General features: G+C 41.2%; 1 protein-coding gene across 1 annotated transcript; it reads right to left on the reverse strand.

The window, feature by feature from the left end:
* Positions 1-3,266: 3,266 nt before the first annotated feature.
* Positions 3,267-15,979, reverse strand: ankrd33bb (ankyrin repeat domain 33Bb). The gene is made up of 5 exons (XM_008286298.1): positions 15,488-15,979; positions 10,049-10,178; positions 4,544-4,684; positions 4,035-4,198; positions 3,267-3,923 (listed from the first exon to the last, which is right to left on the reverse strand). The coding sequence occupies exons 1-5, from the start codon at positions 15,977-15,979 to the stop codon at positions 3,267-3,269; spliced, it is 1,584 nt and encodes a 527-aa protein (XP_008284520.1).
* Positions 15,980-16,200: the final 221 nt, after the last annotated feature.

Here is a 16,200-nt window from a genome sequence, read left to right on the forward strand (position 1 = left end):
TAAATCCCCCTCAAGTGTTGTTTCAGGTCAAAATGACATATGATGATCCACAGTTGTTGTGTCTCCCCACAGAGTTCCAGACTTTGGCAGAGATGTAAAGAGATCGCTGGAGAGAGGCGGTCCAGTAAGTACAGTCCAGAGCTCAGTGAAACCAGAGTTATAGAAGTGCAGCGTTCATTCATCGCTTGTGTGTTTCGTGGTTTACTGGCTCCAATTTGCATTTTACCAAAGTACATGGCAGATTAAATATTAAAGGGGCAGTTAGCAGAATTTGTCCTGCCTCACAGCAGCAAATGACTGCAATAAATCTGCGCTGAGCAGCTCACACCCAGACCTCAAAATATAGTCCATTCAGTGTCTGCGCTACTCTATGAGCTTTTTAAGGTCAAGCACTGACAGGCAAAACTTAAAGTTCCCTTCCAATAAAAAAATAAAATAAACGAGATGTGGCTTTTGTTTTTTGACATTCATTCTACGACCTGTGCTCAAATTTTCTGTGAAAAGTTTCTCTGATCTCACCTAAAAATTGAGTTTAAAGACCCCCTTCGGTGTGTTTTCCCTTGTGAACATGTTAATATGTTATTTTGTGCATGCTGGAAGACATATCATGGCTTGACAGGCTCAAAAACATGGATTCAGTCGTCCAGGGTTTCATAGTTAACAAACCGCAGGAACCAATAATGTCAGCTTACAGAGTGGGACTTCCTCTACCAGTATTCTATTTCAGTTTCCGGTTCAAACTTGTACAGCTGAGTTACTCCAATATTACACAATACCATGTGTAGCATAGAGCAGATTTATATTGTTTTAGGTGAGCTGGTGTGCTGAGCTGCAGGTAGGAGGAGATTATTTTCATGAAAAAAAATTGACTGTGAGAGGAACTTTCAGGTGTGCGCTCAGTAGTTTGCAGACAAACGTGATGTCTGCATCACACAAACACAGAGTGGACTTTCACCAATGTGGGAAACAGCTTGTGTCTCGTAGTTAAACTTAACAGCTACAAAAAAATATTTGCACATTCACAGGTTCTGGCTCATTGTAATAACTTCATATCAGGTAACTGAACATTTTCCTTACAAAAAAAACCCCATATAAGACACAAGCTGACATTCAAAGCCGGTATACATATCTGAACACACCTGAAGGGCACCTTTAACAGCCTTCTTGCAATTCTAAGTGTTTGCCACTAGAGGGCAAATAAAAAGGGTTATATTCCATTCTGTAATTAGAAGCTTCCCCAGAGCAGGTTTTCACTCTACAAGTGCCATATCTGATACTTGATTCCTTGCTGACATATTTTAATGACATATTCACAGGATCTGTATCAGGCAAACACTTTAAAATGCTTTTATTATATATTTCGATGCAAAATTCAAATCTGGATGTAATCACACAAGAGGAGCTAATGAGGGCCTTCGTAGCATCTCCAGCGCTCACAGAGCAGCAGACTCATGCAGTCCCTGACAGAAGACTATCTCCTGTGATTATTTGGGAAGTCAACAAGCCACAGTCGAGCACTAAGCTGTGTATTTTTGGCTCTGCCTTTCAAATTCTCCACAAAGCCTTTACAAAGCCTGTGTGAGCTGGCTCCTCAGCTCAGCTGTCAAATACTGCTCATAAGCTCTTCCTCTCCCTGAAAATACCTGTTGTACTATGTATTTGTGCAAAATGGCTTCTTGGCTTCCTCCTGCGTGCTCAGCGGTCCTTTTCCTGCAGCAATCTGCTGCAGCAGCCAGCCACCAATCTTCATTTGGCCGTGTCGGAGCTCTTCTCTCCGTCCTGTTAAAATCCCTCCGACTGGCTCGTACCTTCCTGCCTCTTCAAGCCCACTTGCCCTCTTTAAGTTCCTCTCCAGTAAATCTGACTGTCAGATTCCACCGTGCTGCAACTTTTACCCAACATGTCCTTTACGTTTTCTCAGCTCAGCGGGGACTCTCGTCTTTTTCTCTCTGAACCATTTCCCGCCCTTCAGTAATCTCTACCTTCTCTATTTCTGTCTTTTCATCTGGTTTTCTTCTTTTCTGCTCGTTATGCTTGAAATAAACTGCAACACAAGTGTTTCTACCTGTGTTGCTGCCTTTCACCATTGTCAGGAATATGAATCTTGCTGCCCATGTGAATCTTTGCGAGTGAGTACTTTATACAAACAAGACAGGGAACTACTCATAAACGTGTGCTATGCAGCTACATGTGGCCCAGATCCAGAGCAAAATTGCTAACATTTGCAGACACCTCAACGTGATCGTCATCCACCGAACACTGTTAGCTTAGTTCATATTTGCCACATGTGGCGTAATGTGCAAATACACATAACGATATGTCAAGGTGTGGTGACAGCAAAGGTATGTCTCAGGCAAACTTCAGCATTTGATTTGATTTGAAACTTCAACAAGCGTGGCAAAATATGGCATCATTTTGTCAGGAATATTCTAGCGTTCTGTGGTTTTAAATCCTGAACTACAGAGCTCACTGTGTGGATGAGTTGGGTATTTAACACAGACCTGCACAGGCTTTTCTTTACTGAAGTTGTCTCGTATTTGCTAAAGTTGCGGGGCAAGTTGTCGGGGGGAGTCCGGTACCAGGAGTGAGCTGGTTCAAATTAAGACGGCTGGGTTGCTAACTTTGGCTGGAGTCTTTAGAACAACTTTCATGCTGATAATGTTACTGTGGTGTCCATGGTCTGTCTTGACTTCAGCCTCTACAACCCTATTTGAATATCTATGTGATGATATCTGGGCAATAAGCAGCATTAGCAGGCTTTAGTGGAGGCGCCCAAGTGCAGCATAATTTCAATTTACACAGTTTTGCACGATAGTTAGATCAACCAGACAAAACCCTCAGCGGGAGTCTCCACTTACCACTAAATGACAACTGTAGGTGCAAAATGTATTTACCTCCGTAGAACTGAGTCTGCCACAGGGTACCTTTAAAGGTCGGCTAATCAGTCTGAGAATTCTGACAGCCTAGCACTTGTACGTCTGCCGACATGCCAGAGAAGGTAGCACAGTACATAATTTGTACGCTGTATGTAGAGTTTTTCTCCCACAATGCATCACAACGTACACAGAAGAAGTGTGTGAATTCAAGTAGAAACAAGGCAACAAAATCTAGCAAACAAAGGAGCAAATTAGCAGTCGTATTCAGAATAACTTCCAGGACTGCAACACTGTGCAGAGTGGGAGCCATGTGAGGGATTTTCAACAAGACAACCGAAGCTTTTTGAAGCTGCAGCGTGTCGTGTTGCTCCGTCTTCCTCCCCCTTCCCCTCACCTCCTCTTTTTCAGAGGCAGCAGTCTCTGCCTGTCCTCCTCCTGCCTCTTCTCTATTCTCTTCATCTTGTAATCCCACTTGGGGACCTGGAGGCTGTTGTGGTTGCTGCTCCTTTTGAGTTTTTCAGGTATGAAATTTGGAGACGGGGCCTTGCAGAGCCTCACTTTGGGCACCACGAGGCCCGGCCGCACGCTGCTTCTCCTCAGCATGTTAAGCGGCAGGAGACTGGCTCGTCTTATGGCCACCGTGGACGCCGCCGCCACCTCGCTGAGCAGCTGAGGCTGCAGGCTGGCTCGCCGATCCCTTGTCTTTGGGATGAGGAGGACCCGCGAGTTCTGGAAAAATCTCTTGTAGTTGTTCAGTCTGTCTGGGCCCAAGCGCTTCAGGTCGGCCACCCGTTGCCTCCTCAGGATCTCCTGCACGGCGTGACGACGCTTCCCAACACACGGCGGGCTGCCCGGGCAGACGGTGCGGCAACCGGTGGCGATGAACGGACTGGAGACACCGGTGGTGATCCGGACCATGTGGTCAAGAACGCCATCGTCCACAGGGTTCACCTTGTTGTTGATGTAAAACCTATAAGGGCAGCAGGAGATGAAGTTGACCAAACGTCTCCAGCAGGACTTCGGCTCTCGGGCCTGGGTCACCATCTCCTGGAGGAGATCAAACGTTTTAGTTTACAGGAACCAACATGAAAAAGAACATAATTTGAAATTTGACAAAGTATTCAGTGGTAGTACTGAAGTCCAGAGGAACGTATTAACCTCCAGCATGGGCCACTCCAAGGAGAAGGAGTCACAGAACTGCTCAGCACAGGGTTTGGCCATCAGCCGATACATCAGGGCGGCTGTTTCGTATCGACCAGTGAAGAGAGCCCACTCCCTGGGTGTCATTCTGCGGCTGTAGTCCCGTGCCTGGATATCACCTCCTGGAAGCATAAAGACACATGGAGGTGCTGTGATGTGGAGGGAAGATCAGTGATGGAGGTTTTTATCGTCACTCAATACGTCACAGGCGAAACCCGCCCTGACAAAAAACTGGTGTGGCACTATTTTATAAAACATCCTCACTTTTAGTTAATTTCCTAGAACAGATCCTGTCGATTTAAGGCGACTATATACGCATTTCTGTGTGTTTGTAACCATGTAACTGTGCTGTCTGCACTACTCAGATGCAGGATAGAAGCCGAGGTTCACGTGTTTCCTCTCCGGGTGGCTGGTCTGCTTCCTTGATGAAATGTCACTGAATGAAATGTGAACAAATGTGTACAAACCTGCCAGCATTAGCGCTCTGACACACTCAGCCCGGCCCTGCATGGCAGCCTTCATCAGCGCCGTGAAACCGTGACAGTTCCTCCTCTCAATGTCCAGACCAGGGAAGTAGTTCAGCAGATAGTTGGAGATGAACAGATGACCTGCAGACCAAGGACAAACACACACGTCTTTCAGTTTAGCACCTAAAGCTTCTTCTTTTATAGACATACAGTCCGTCCATACTTTTCTGCTTTCAAGCAGACACTCTTTTGTTGAAAAAATCTATATAAAAACACTTCACCTCCACTTTACTTCCATCATATGACATTTCTATGAAAACATGCTGAATAAGTTTTTGCTACAGTTACGCAGACTGTAGCCTTGCAGTGTCCATTAGTAAGTTGGAAAAGTATAGTGTAAATAAAACTGTGACATCAGTCATTGATTTGTGGACTCCCGCTTTGAAGCCTCGAGTTTGGATGTTGACGCCATCACTATGTTAGTCTTTTGAAACTCTGTGTAACAAGTGAGCGATGGATCTGACTGGAGAACGCTACGTATGGTGATACATTGGTCATACCTTATTGTATCGTCTATTGTACTCTAAAGGTGAAAAGAATTTACTAAACAAACATCATGCTGTGTTCAAATAGTCTTGAAACTAGTAATGGAGAACTTGCCGTCATTTTATTGAATTTCCCTTCTGGGATAAATAAAGTATTTTTCATTTCATTCATTCATTTCATTTCATTTCTGGACTATAAGCCGCTCCTTTTTTCACATGCTTTGAACACTGCAGCTTAAACAATGATACGGCTGATATATGGATTTTTTTTACGAATTTTCCTCAAGACGAAAGTGACATTGAGAGCGTCAACAAAAGAGAGACTGAGGAAGTGTGTGACAAAGTAATTATAGCCTATATATATATGTCCAAGTTTTTTTTTCTTTTTAAAGTTAATGGGTGCGGCTTATATTCAGGTGCGCTCAATAGTACGAAAATGACGGTCCTCTCCAACAAACCATATACTGAGGTAACAAATCTTGAAAGAAGTCGGTTCATTTTGTAACAGACTTTGATACAATCTGACTTCTTCCTGCAACCAGAGGAGTCGCCCCCTGCTGGCTGTTAGAGGCTAATGCTGTTAATACAGGTTTAAGGCATCGCTTGTGATGGTTTAACTTTTTAGACCTGGAGGCCGAAACTTACGGAGCCCGCCTGGTGACATCGATAAGAAATAAAAATAACTCGTTCCCACGCATCAGTAAATCGTGGCCACGAGTTATTAATGCGTGGGAACGACAAAACTATCACACGGTGTTTCATCGCAAGAGATCGCAGGATATCGGTGTAGTTCATTCCAAGGTTCAAATCAAATCAAATCAAATCAAAATGCTCCATGTTTCATGCAAGTCCGCCCGTTATCCTTCATCGACAGCTGGTATGACCGCACTGTGAAATTTGCTCCACAACTTCTCTTGTTTCTTCATGTTAGTAATGCGAGGCCACAATTTAACTATGTCGTTCCTACGATTTACTAATGCGTGGGAACGAGTTATTTTTTATTTCTTATCGATGTCACCAGACGGGCTCCGTAGAAACTCAATAGATCTGCACATTCTAAAGGAAGCAACAGTGTAGAGTTACATCTAAGCCATTTGAAGGCAGCAGGGGATTATTTTCATGGACAAAAGCTTCTAAATATGTAACTTTGATGCACAGAGATGACTTTTTAGGAGTTTAATCAATTAGCAGAAACAGGCTTAAAGGTGTTCCTCCTTTGTTTGAGACACTGGACGATATGAATGTCACTGAGTAATGTTACTATCCAACTAAGTACTTTAGAAAATGTTACACTCAGTAAAAGATAAACGAACCTTTTCTAGCCTATAATTGCTTTAGCAGAAAATTTGGGAAAAATAAAGAAAACTGGATCGATAACAGTTCCTGCTTGCTACATACCATTAGATGTACTATAAACTGTCAGTACTTTACTGCAGTTACTCAGAAAATAAATAAATTTTAAAAATAACCTGATGATTCCCCCTGAATCTAAAAACAGGTCTCTTCAGATTTGAGTTATAATGACACTAAAACTCATCTCCTGTTGTCTTTAGAGCACATGTACCTTTTCCTTTAACTGATGTACTATCTTTACTTTACATCTTCCCTCTGAGTACGTCTTACAGTTTGAAAATCTCCTTAACACAAAACGGCCACAATAATATTGGAAAAACTAGTCCAAACTATAACCGTCCTTCCAAGTTCATTTTACCCAACTATTAAAAAATAATAGTCCAGAATCATCTGGCAATATGCTGCCACTTCCTGTCTCATTAGTCTGCTTAAGATCTGGATCTCATATTAATGAAATCTCATTTTGTTTTTTCTTTGGTGCATTCTGTAGGTCATCACATTGAAGACGCTCTTGTTCTTTTTCATTCACACACCTGACATGTTTTAGAAACACTGACCAGGTTTCGTTAGCATTTTCTCACATACACCCGATCTACACTCTAGTACAGTGTGTTATAATTAGCTATGTTTTGAGCTATCATGTATTCTGAATCTGTCTTTCTCTACTGAACCTATGATCCTGTTTCTTCTACTGAGCACAATGCACGTCCTTGAAGATAACATGGCCGGTTAGAACTGGTTTACAGACCAGGAGACAACTGAAACTTCTCTATTCTATCAGTTAGGATTGTTGCTTTAGATACATGCCGTATCAGTAACATCCATACATGATGCTTATCACTTTTTCAGAACGTGGACAGAGCGTGAACGAGGTATGCCTATCCACGTCATTGGTAACTGGCCAATTACACTCGGCTGCGTACAAGTCCAACCTCTGCTCGGGGCAGTCCCATCCCAAGAAGATAAATGTGAATCATTTCCAGATTTCTCCCGTTTGTTCTTGGGCTTCCAACTAAAGAATCGGGGCTAACAAGTGAAATATGAGAAATGAATGTTGGACCTTTGGTTTCATGCCTTTTGTTTTTGTATGGAAATGTGTGACTAAATACAGAAGTTTGCTTATTAAACCATATTTTATTCCAACAATACTGTTTTATATGATGGTCTGTTAATGCCCAAATTAGTAACTCAAGAACACAAATTAAACATATATGCACAACAGTTCTCTACATGTCAACACAAGTCGACAGTTTTGTGCCAAAGCTGCAACCTGCTTTCAAAAATAATTAACTGCGGATTAAACTGTAGCTTTTTCATTCAGCAAAGCCTCTTTAATATTCACAGTCTAGTTCCTCAGTGAGCAAATACTGTCTAAATCAAGACTAATCAAACAGTCTGACCTCCTGGAATTCTTTAAAGTGAGCACAATGTAGGAATTAATTAAAGCGATGCAACTAGACGCATGTTGAATAGAAGGGTGAAGAGGCTGCTTAATGCTGGATCGTGACCTGGATCTGGCCTTAACTCCCAAACTACGTCTAGACACCTTCTACCTACAGCAGGAGGTTTTTAGGAAAAGCTTTTCAGCTTGCGTTGTTGTGTGCTGCGGCGCTGTGGACTCACAGTCTTTGTCACCTGTTTCCCCCGAGGTGCTGCAGAGTATTTTCTCGTGAAAGGGGATCGATACTTCTTTTAATGAAGCAGAAAATGAAGAGCAGTCTGCAGCTATTCATCACGGGCCACAGTGAGCCATTCATCATCGTTAGCAGACGAGAGGCCGGGGCGCCATGTCTGATACATGTGGCTGCATCACGATGAAATTACTTATCATGGTACTTTCTTATGCCGGCAAATAACAGTGATTCTTGCAATTGGACGCACCAGACCTCATAATGTGCCATGAGCTTTAATTTGGGCCCATTATAAACGTCTCTGACTCAGGTCTATGCAGGGAAATTTCCTCAACTGTAAATTATATATCAGAAGAAATGAAGAAAATAAAGACAGATCAGATGAAAGTCGAATCTATTTATGGCCGTATGGATGCATATATTGGGACACAGGTGTAATGTTCTCATTTCACCTGAATGAAATTAGGCAGCCTGGAATTGAATGAGTATACAAGTTCTTCTGTTTTCATACTTTAAGTCTTGATGTCTCTCTAGCCTCATTTAAGTTCAGAAGCAGAAAATAAAAGTCATGACTCTTGGTAAAAGTAGCACAAGTTGGAGAAAAGTCACAAAATCAGCAGACTAATGTCAATTATTGAACATTAACTAACTATATCTACTTGTCTCACTTTTCCTTCCACAGCTGTAGCCGTAAAACGTCTCATTATGTGGACAAGAGTGAAATAATTCTTCACTTTTAAGGCTGAATACTTTACTGGAGACAAATTTAACTGAATAAGAGATTTTTTGGTAATATTTTAAATGGTATTGTAAAGTAATATTGTGATAAATATATAAAAGGATCATAAAAGTATTGTAAAGTATTGCTGGTCTGGGGCCTAAAAATGCCAAAAGATTGTGTGTGAACTTGGTAAAGAAGAAAGATGAAGGGATGAAATAAAACCTTATTAAAAGATATAAAGTAGTCATCATGAAATATTCAAACTTACGTAGAGAAACGATTTTCTGTCCTCACTAATTAATGACGCAATAATTAATAAAATAGGTTATTTTTCTTGAATTAACGAGAATGATTTGTGACCGTAGGCTGTATATACATTTTGAAGCTAGCCACCAGGTGTAAAACGTGAACAGCCAGCAGGGGGCGACTCCTCTGGTTGCAAAAATGAGTTTGATTGTATAGAAGTCTATATGGTCCCTACTTCTTGTATGCACACTTACACAAGTGTTTTCAATTCGTTTGGCTAATTAGTCTTTCGTACAGTAAATCTGAAGCTACTTGTAGCGTACAGCTAGCTTAGCACAGACTGGAGATGGGAAACAGCAAGTCTGGCTTTGTCCAAAGGTCATAAAACCCACCTAAAAAGGCACATAAACTGCTATAAAACTTTGAATTGTCGTTTTTACACTTTATTATTACATATTATTTGGTGCACCTTAGATGAGCTTGTAGCTGGAGTTTGTTGCCTTTTCAGAAAGACAGGCTAGCTGTTTTCCAGTCTTTGCGCTAAGCTAAATTAGCCACTGGTTAGCTTATTTTCACCATTCATAAATAACAGTGGCATCGGCTCATTCTTAGAAATAAAGTGTGTGAGTATAGGTCTTAAAATGTTAAGAAATTATTGTCCTGGAAGTATCATTAGAAGGAGGAAGAAGTCCTACAAATAACCAATAACAAAGCCTCTGATATTAAAGTCCCTCTCTGGCTGTTGATTAAACCCCAAATCACTCATCTCTGCGTATCAACGCTGCACAACAGATGGTCATTGGAAACACTAAGCTATGGTGTCGACTGCTTATTTCACTTATGATGCATCCTCCAGCATATAAAAAACCACAATATGGATATGATGACAAGGTAAAAAACTTGATTTCTCCATCATTGTTTCATCTGACTGTGATAGCTATCACAATGCAAGTTTTAAAAATATCTCGAAAATATTGAGATTCAGTTCAAATGTCTGAGGTGCGTTTACCTGCTTGTGCTGCAGTAATGAGAGCGGTGTTTCCCTCGTTGTCCTGCCAGTTAACATCCAGGTACGGACACTGAGAGAGGGCGATGACCACGTCGATGTAGCCATGGTAACACGCCATGATGAGGCCAGACTGAAACACAAAAAGACAAGAGTTGAGTTTATCTTCATCTCTCTTTGTCTGTGATTGACTCTTTAAAATGGTTTCTCCAAACTCCAGTGAAACTTAAATGATAATTATTTACGGATCTATAGAATTGTTTCTCCACGGGACCAAAAAATCATTGCGGTGATTCTACAAGCAAAGTAAAAGGCAAAGGCAGCTTTTTCACAGTGCAGCAGACAGACAGACAGACAGACAGACAGACACGTGGTACTGCAGTGTAAACTCAGAGTAAACATGGATTTCCAGCTGGTCGGTGGTCCCTTGCCAAGCACTAAACTGCCCAGTTGCTACTGGACGATTTGCTCATATTTCAGTGGGAAACAGTGATCTATATGTGTTCATTGTTCATGTTTCTATCATTTGTTTCATCGTTTATATTTTTTTTAATAATTTGCATGTTTTCATTTATTAGTAGTCATATTAGTAGTGACATTAATTTATGCTATTATTTGTTGAATATGTGGCCTCACAGACAGATTGGGAACTATTAGACTGTAAATCATGACTTTTTCTTTTATATTTCCTCATCAAAAAAGTCAACAGAGGGGTCATTGGGGACATCAGATCAGCAAAAGTTCACACAATGTGAGAGATACACTATTTAAAAAGCAGTGAAACTAACAATAGGCGATATTTAATAATGAGTTGATGTAATGTTGAAGATGCAGACCATTTAAAACTTAACACTTTCTAGTCCATCTTGATTTAAAGTTTAAGCCAACTCATAGAGACAAAATGTAAGTCTGTTAGTTGTAATTCCCATCAGCTATGACAACAGATCGGTCCTGTTCCAAAATTGTTAAAAGAAAAGTGCAGTGAGGCGAGTTACAGGAGTTGTCAGTCAGTCACATCTGGACAAGAAAGGATGTGCAAAGAATTAAAAGGTGTTCATGAACTCAGAGCTTCTTGTGATCAAAATGAGGCCCAAGCGGTCGGGTTCATTTGCAAATTATCTCTGATGTGATTTTACCCAAATGTAAATGCAACATGACCACATTCTCCTCCAGGATGTAAGGTTATCTAAGTCCACCTTCTTCCTGCTAGTGTAGCCTGACAACAGCAGCCATCTCTCACAAAAAGTGGTTTTAGAAATGAGTGACATTCCTGTCTCACTAAATCACACATTGAGATGAAAGCAAAAGCTGTAAATGAGGCGACAGGTAACAGCAACCCTTCAGATTTCTGTTTGTCATTCAGTGGTTTGCGGTTTGTTTCCAGTCCAAACCAGCAGCCACCCCAGGCAGTCCTACTCCACATACAGTGACTTTCCTTCTCCAGGGTTACTGGACACATCGAGGCCGACTTTAATAAAAAAGGTTTTATGTGTTAAACTTCACGACATCAGGTAGGGATACATATTTCGGCAGCTCAAACTAATTTTAAGTTGATAAAAGTGCAATCAATCATAGATTTTTATTACTCCTGGTACAGTGTAGCTACTATTCTACCTCCATCTACAGAAAAGTTAAGCACATATTGCTTTCTCTTCTCATATGAGGTATGACAATAATAAATTTTTACCTTCCCTTTAAAAAAAAAAAAAAAAGCACTATTTTGCCTTCAGCGCTGTGCTGCTTTCCCTGGGCAGTAAAGGAGCTTGCAGTGCTGGACTACCACTTGATTTAAAGGCAGCTCACGATGATAATTAAAAACCCCCAAACAACGAAAGTGACATGAATTTATAGAAAAATATGTTGTAGCACTGCAACTGGCCATTATTTTCATGACTGATTAATCTATCGATCATTTCCTAACTGTTTTGTTTAGAAAATATCAAAAACTCATCATTTCTGACATCACAAGTGTCGTGTTTTGTGTGACAGAGTCGAAAGTTCAGATTCACCTGAATGATGACAAAGAAAAGCATCAAATCTTTACATTTAAGCATCTGAAACCAGCAAATTATTCATTTATGAGTAGTTCCTGATTAATTTTCTGTCCAAAAACTGACTAATTAAACAACTAATTGTTGCAGCTCTAAATTACTTCCATCCTTTATCCTGTCATTATCAGATGCTACGCAGAATTGTGACCAAAATAAATGCGAACACAAGGAAACCTGGTAGTCTGAGGCTCAAAACAACAGAGCTGCACTCACACTGGAAATATAACAACAAAGAGGACCTCAAACCAATGGCCAGAGACAGCGTTCGTTATCCCTAATGGGAGAGCAGACACGTTCATTATCCTACATAAATGCCAAGGTTTCATAAATAAAGCATGAACTGGCCACACAGCTGCTAGATGCACATCAAGACTGAGGCGGTATAAGCAGCAGTCAGGAGGCCAGTCTAGTTGATGGTGTGCAGATTGTAGTCATAGCCCAATAAATGACTCGTCTGTGTTTCCTTTTTGCTTCATCAGGATGCACACTGTGAGATGGTTGATTCAGTAGAGCTTTGAATCCATGAAAAGTTTCCACCCAGAGGTCATTTTTAAACAAAGGGCAGCAGAATGAACTCATCAGTGTTTGTAAACCTGATTAAACTACATCACATCCAACCCTCAGAAATAAGTTATGGTGCCAAGTACACTGAGTTGGTTCAACCTACTATGCTTATCAAGTCAATGTAATTTGTTAGTGTTCATCCAACTTATTTGGTCCAATTTAATTTAACTGGGTTGGACTGACTAGTTTTACAGTCCTAAAAACTACACTATCCATGATCATCTGCCGTCAGTTGTCCCCCCTCTATGGCAGCATATCCAATATAAACGCAATCCTACACTGGGGGAAAAAAATAAACCTTTTTTACAGCTTACTGTTATTTTACAGATATTTTCCCCAGTTTTTTAGAAGTACAGAAATAATTAGTAAATTCACAGGGGAAAAAAGACACTATTTTAAATGGCAAATGTAAAAAAAAAAAAAGAATGTGCTGAATGGTAAATCCATATCAAAAATCTGAATTTTTATAAATCACAATTTGTTCTTTTGCAACATTTGATGCTAAATTTACACTACTTTAAACTGCATTTATAACAGCAATTAAAAAACAATTTATGTTACAGATATTTGCTGTTATCTGAAAAAAAAACTGTATTGAAAAGCAGTAAATAACCTCTGAAACTTCCATCCATCCGTTATCTATACACCACTTAATCCTCACTAGGGTCATGGGGGGCTGGAGACAGACTTAGAGACAGACAACCAAGCACACTCACATTCACACCTACGGATAATTTAGAATCACCAATTAACCTCAACATGTTTTTGAACTGAGTGGGAGGAAGCTGGAGAACCCGGAGAGAACCCACGCTGCACAGGGAGAACATGGAGACTCCACGCTGAAAGATCCCAGGTGTCCTCACCGGGATGTGAACCGGCGACCTGCTTGCTGTGAGGCAACGATGCTAACCACCGAGCCACCTTCAAACTTGTTTTATAGATTTCCCCGTTTTGTTAAATTGCAGATAATAGCGAGTAAAATCACAGGAAAACAAAACAAAGCTGTAAGTAATGTTCACACCAAATATCTGTATTTCTACAAATAAAAATCACAATCTCACTGTATTTAAAGAAATTATAATTATATTTGATAATAGTTAGAAATAAGGATTGCTTCACATATGTTTGCCATTATTTTTACAGTAGTTTTTTTCATTTTTATGCTGCTATGTTACAATGTTGTTGTTTTTTTCTTACACCCTGGTTGCCAGATTTTCAATCATTTTTTTTGTTTGTTTTATTGTTTTCTGATATTTGTTTTTTACAGTGTCGGCGTACCGAAGGACGTTACTGTGTCAGGACAATCCTCTGTCTGTCCCAGCTCTGTAAGCGTACAGTATCTCTTACCCAGTGCTGAGGTCAATGTCTTAGTGAGCCCTTTAAAAGCTGAGCTCTGGTGGCAAGCTGCTTCTTGACACTGTCACTGTGCAGTTTATTCTGTCCATCTGTCGCTGGAGGCTTAACCAACTGCTCTGAACCCTCCTCCAGCATCTGACCTTCAGTGACTTTCTGGTTTAGAGGAGATGCACCACACTCAGACCACATGACTGGGAAACCTGGTGTAGCTGCTACAGTTGGGGTTTGATGGCACTTTAAATTGAATTCAGCATCAATTCCTTCCATCAGAAGTCAGTGAGTTTAGCTTTCACCGCCGCTGATGTCAGTCATTTTAATCAGAGAACGCAGCTTTACACAGAAGCCTGCGAATGTTATCTGCATGTTTTCAATACTTCACTACCAAAAAATAATTAACAGACATGAAAGATTTGAAAACAAAGCGATAAGTGTCAAAGCCTGATTAAATCCAATATTTTGCTGACTGGAAACTGAATCTAAAGCAGAACCAGATGTTAGAAACCAACCCTGGAGGCTGCTGATGGCAGAAACATCTGTGTTCAGTCATGGTCCAAGTACTTGTTGTTCTCCATCTCAGCTTACCAGAACATGTCATCGTTTGTGGGGTTAAACTTATCTACTACTGAACTGCATGCATCTTGCTTGACTATTTACTGTCGGTTCTATGACTTGTCAAAGATTGTTTTGAATCACTTCCATATCACAGCAGATATTCCACAAACTATACACACAAGGCGATGGCATCAAAAAATATCATCACATTTTAAAGGACCGAACACATTTAGCCAGTTTACTTCAACTAATGAGGACTTGATGTACATTTTAAACTCTGTGCTGTATATTTCTTCTGAGAAAAACATACTTGCTGGTTTGCCTGATGTTCATCAGCTAAATAGTTTTACCTGATGATGATCTGAGGACCAGAATGTTGTCAAAAAAATGAGTATAAATGATGAACTTTCTCTGTGCCTGAGCATGAAGCAGACCTTCCAGGACATTAATGCTCCATCCAAAGGGCATGGCGGGTCACTGTAGTGTTAGACAGGAGTCTCAGCACCGTCATCAAAACACCAAATGAGGAAATTGCTTTTAAAAGAATGATGTCTATCCCTCCAGTAGTTGCAAATAGATGGAGAGAACCAATGCCAAGACACTTTACTAAGACACTTTGTCACCCACCCGTAGACTACCTACCGCAAACTCTACAGAATTCAATGATAAATGATCAAGAATAGGCATACATGACTCTTGGGGCACACACCTAAACACTGGTAGAGCCCTTCAAGATTGATGCTAATGGAACATTGTGTATCGCCAGCACACTGACTAGTCAAGTGGAAAAAACATGGCGCCTTGGGTTCCACCAAGAGAGTTGGTCTGTAAACAATATGTAGACATGCCTGGATTGAATCTAGCATTAGAGGTGCCAGAAAACCAAACATATTCAAATGTAGTGAACCTCAACACCTACTCTTCTGTTCCTGTCCGTCTCCTTCACTTCCTCCTCGGTCACTCCTTGCCTGATCATAATCTTGACAATGATGGCGTTGTTGTTGCTGCAGGCCTTGAAGAAGGAGATGGGCTCGGGGCTGTCGGGGCTCGGCGAACGGTACATGGCAAAAGAGGCAACTGAACTGTCTGGAGGATAGAAGGAATCGTCTGAGGCGATGCTCCGCGTGTCCGAACGATCCGGCAGGGACTCGAAGTCCAACTCCTCAAACTCCTGGTAGATATCGTCCTCATCCTCCCAATAGTTCCTCGTGTAATCAACCTCGCTTTCTTCACTATTCTCCTCGTCTGACACCTCACACTCCTGCCCGTCTTCGTCAACCGCGGTGATGACAGGTGCATCCATAGCCACTGTGCTGGTTCTAAACTCAATTTCGCTGACTCCAACTCCTCTCGCCACTCCATTCTCTTGAACCTTTGAACCTCCACTTTGTTCCTCCGTTATTAACACCATTTAAATACTCCCCTGACTCCAGACACTTAAAATTTCTGTGGGGAGCCGGGACAACTCCAGGAGCACCTAGAGTTTATGTCCACCGACCCTCCGCAACATGGCACCGCATTCTACCCGCCAGACGATCGAATCCTGCCAGGTTCTTGACTTAGATCAGTTTACGTCTCCGTTGGATTTCCACAGGGTCAACAGAGGCCACAGAGGTCAGAGGGGAGGCATGA

Source organism: Stegastes partitus, unplaced genomic scaffold, assembly GCF_000690725.1.
Source record: "Stegastes partitus isolate 25-593 unplaced genomic scaffold, Stegastes_partitus-1.0.2 Scaffold447, whole genome shotgun sequence".
NCBI lineage: Eukaryota > Metazoa > Chordata > Actinopteri > Pomacentridae > Stegastes > Stegastes partitus.

What these genes read in the sequence shown, in the direction of transcription:
- ankrd33bb (XM_008286298.1), bottom strand. Translation starts at nt 15,979, where the DNA reads ATGGTGTTAATAACGGAGGAACAAAGTGGAGGTTCAAAGGTTCAAGAG. An exon ending in CAGAGCGCTAATGCTGGCAG is followed by an intron (nt 4,199 to 4,543) that starts GTTTGTACACAT and finishes TTATGCTTCCAG; the next exon opens with GAGGTGATATCCAGGCACGG. An exon ending in TGGAGTGGCCCATGCTGGAG is followed by an intron (nt 3,924 to 4,034) that starts GTTAATACGTTC and finishes GATCTCCTCCAG; the next exon opens with GAGATGGTGACCCAGGCCCG.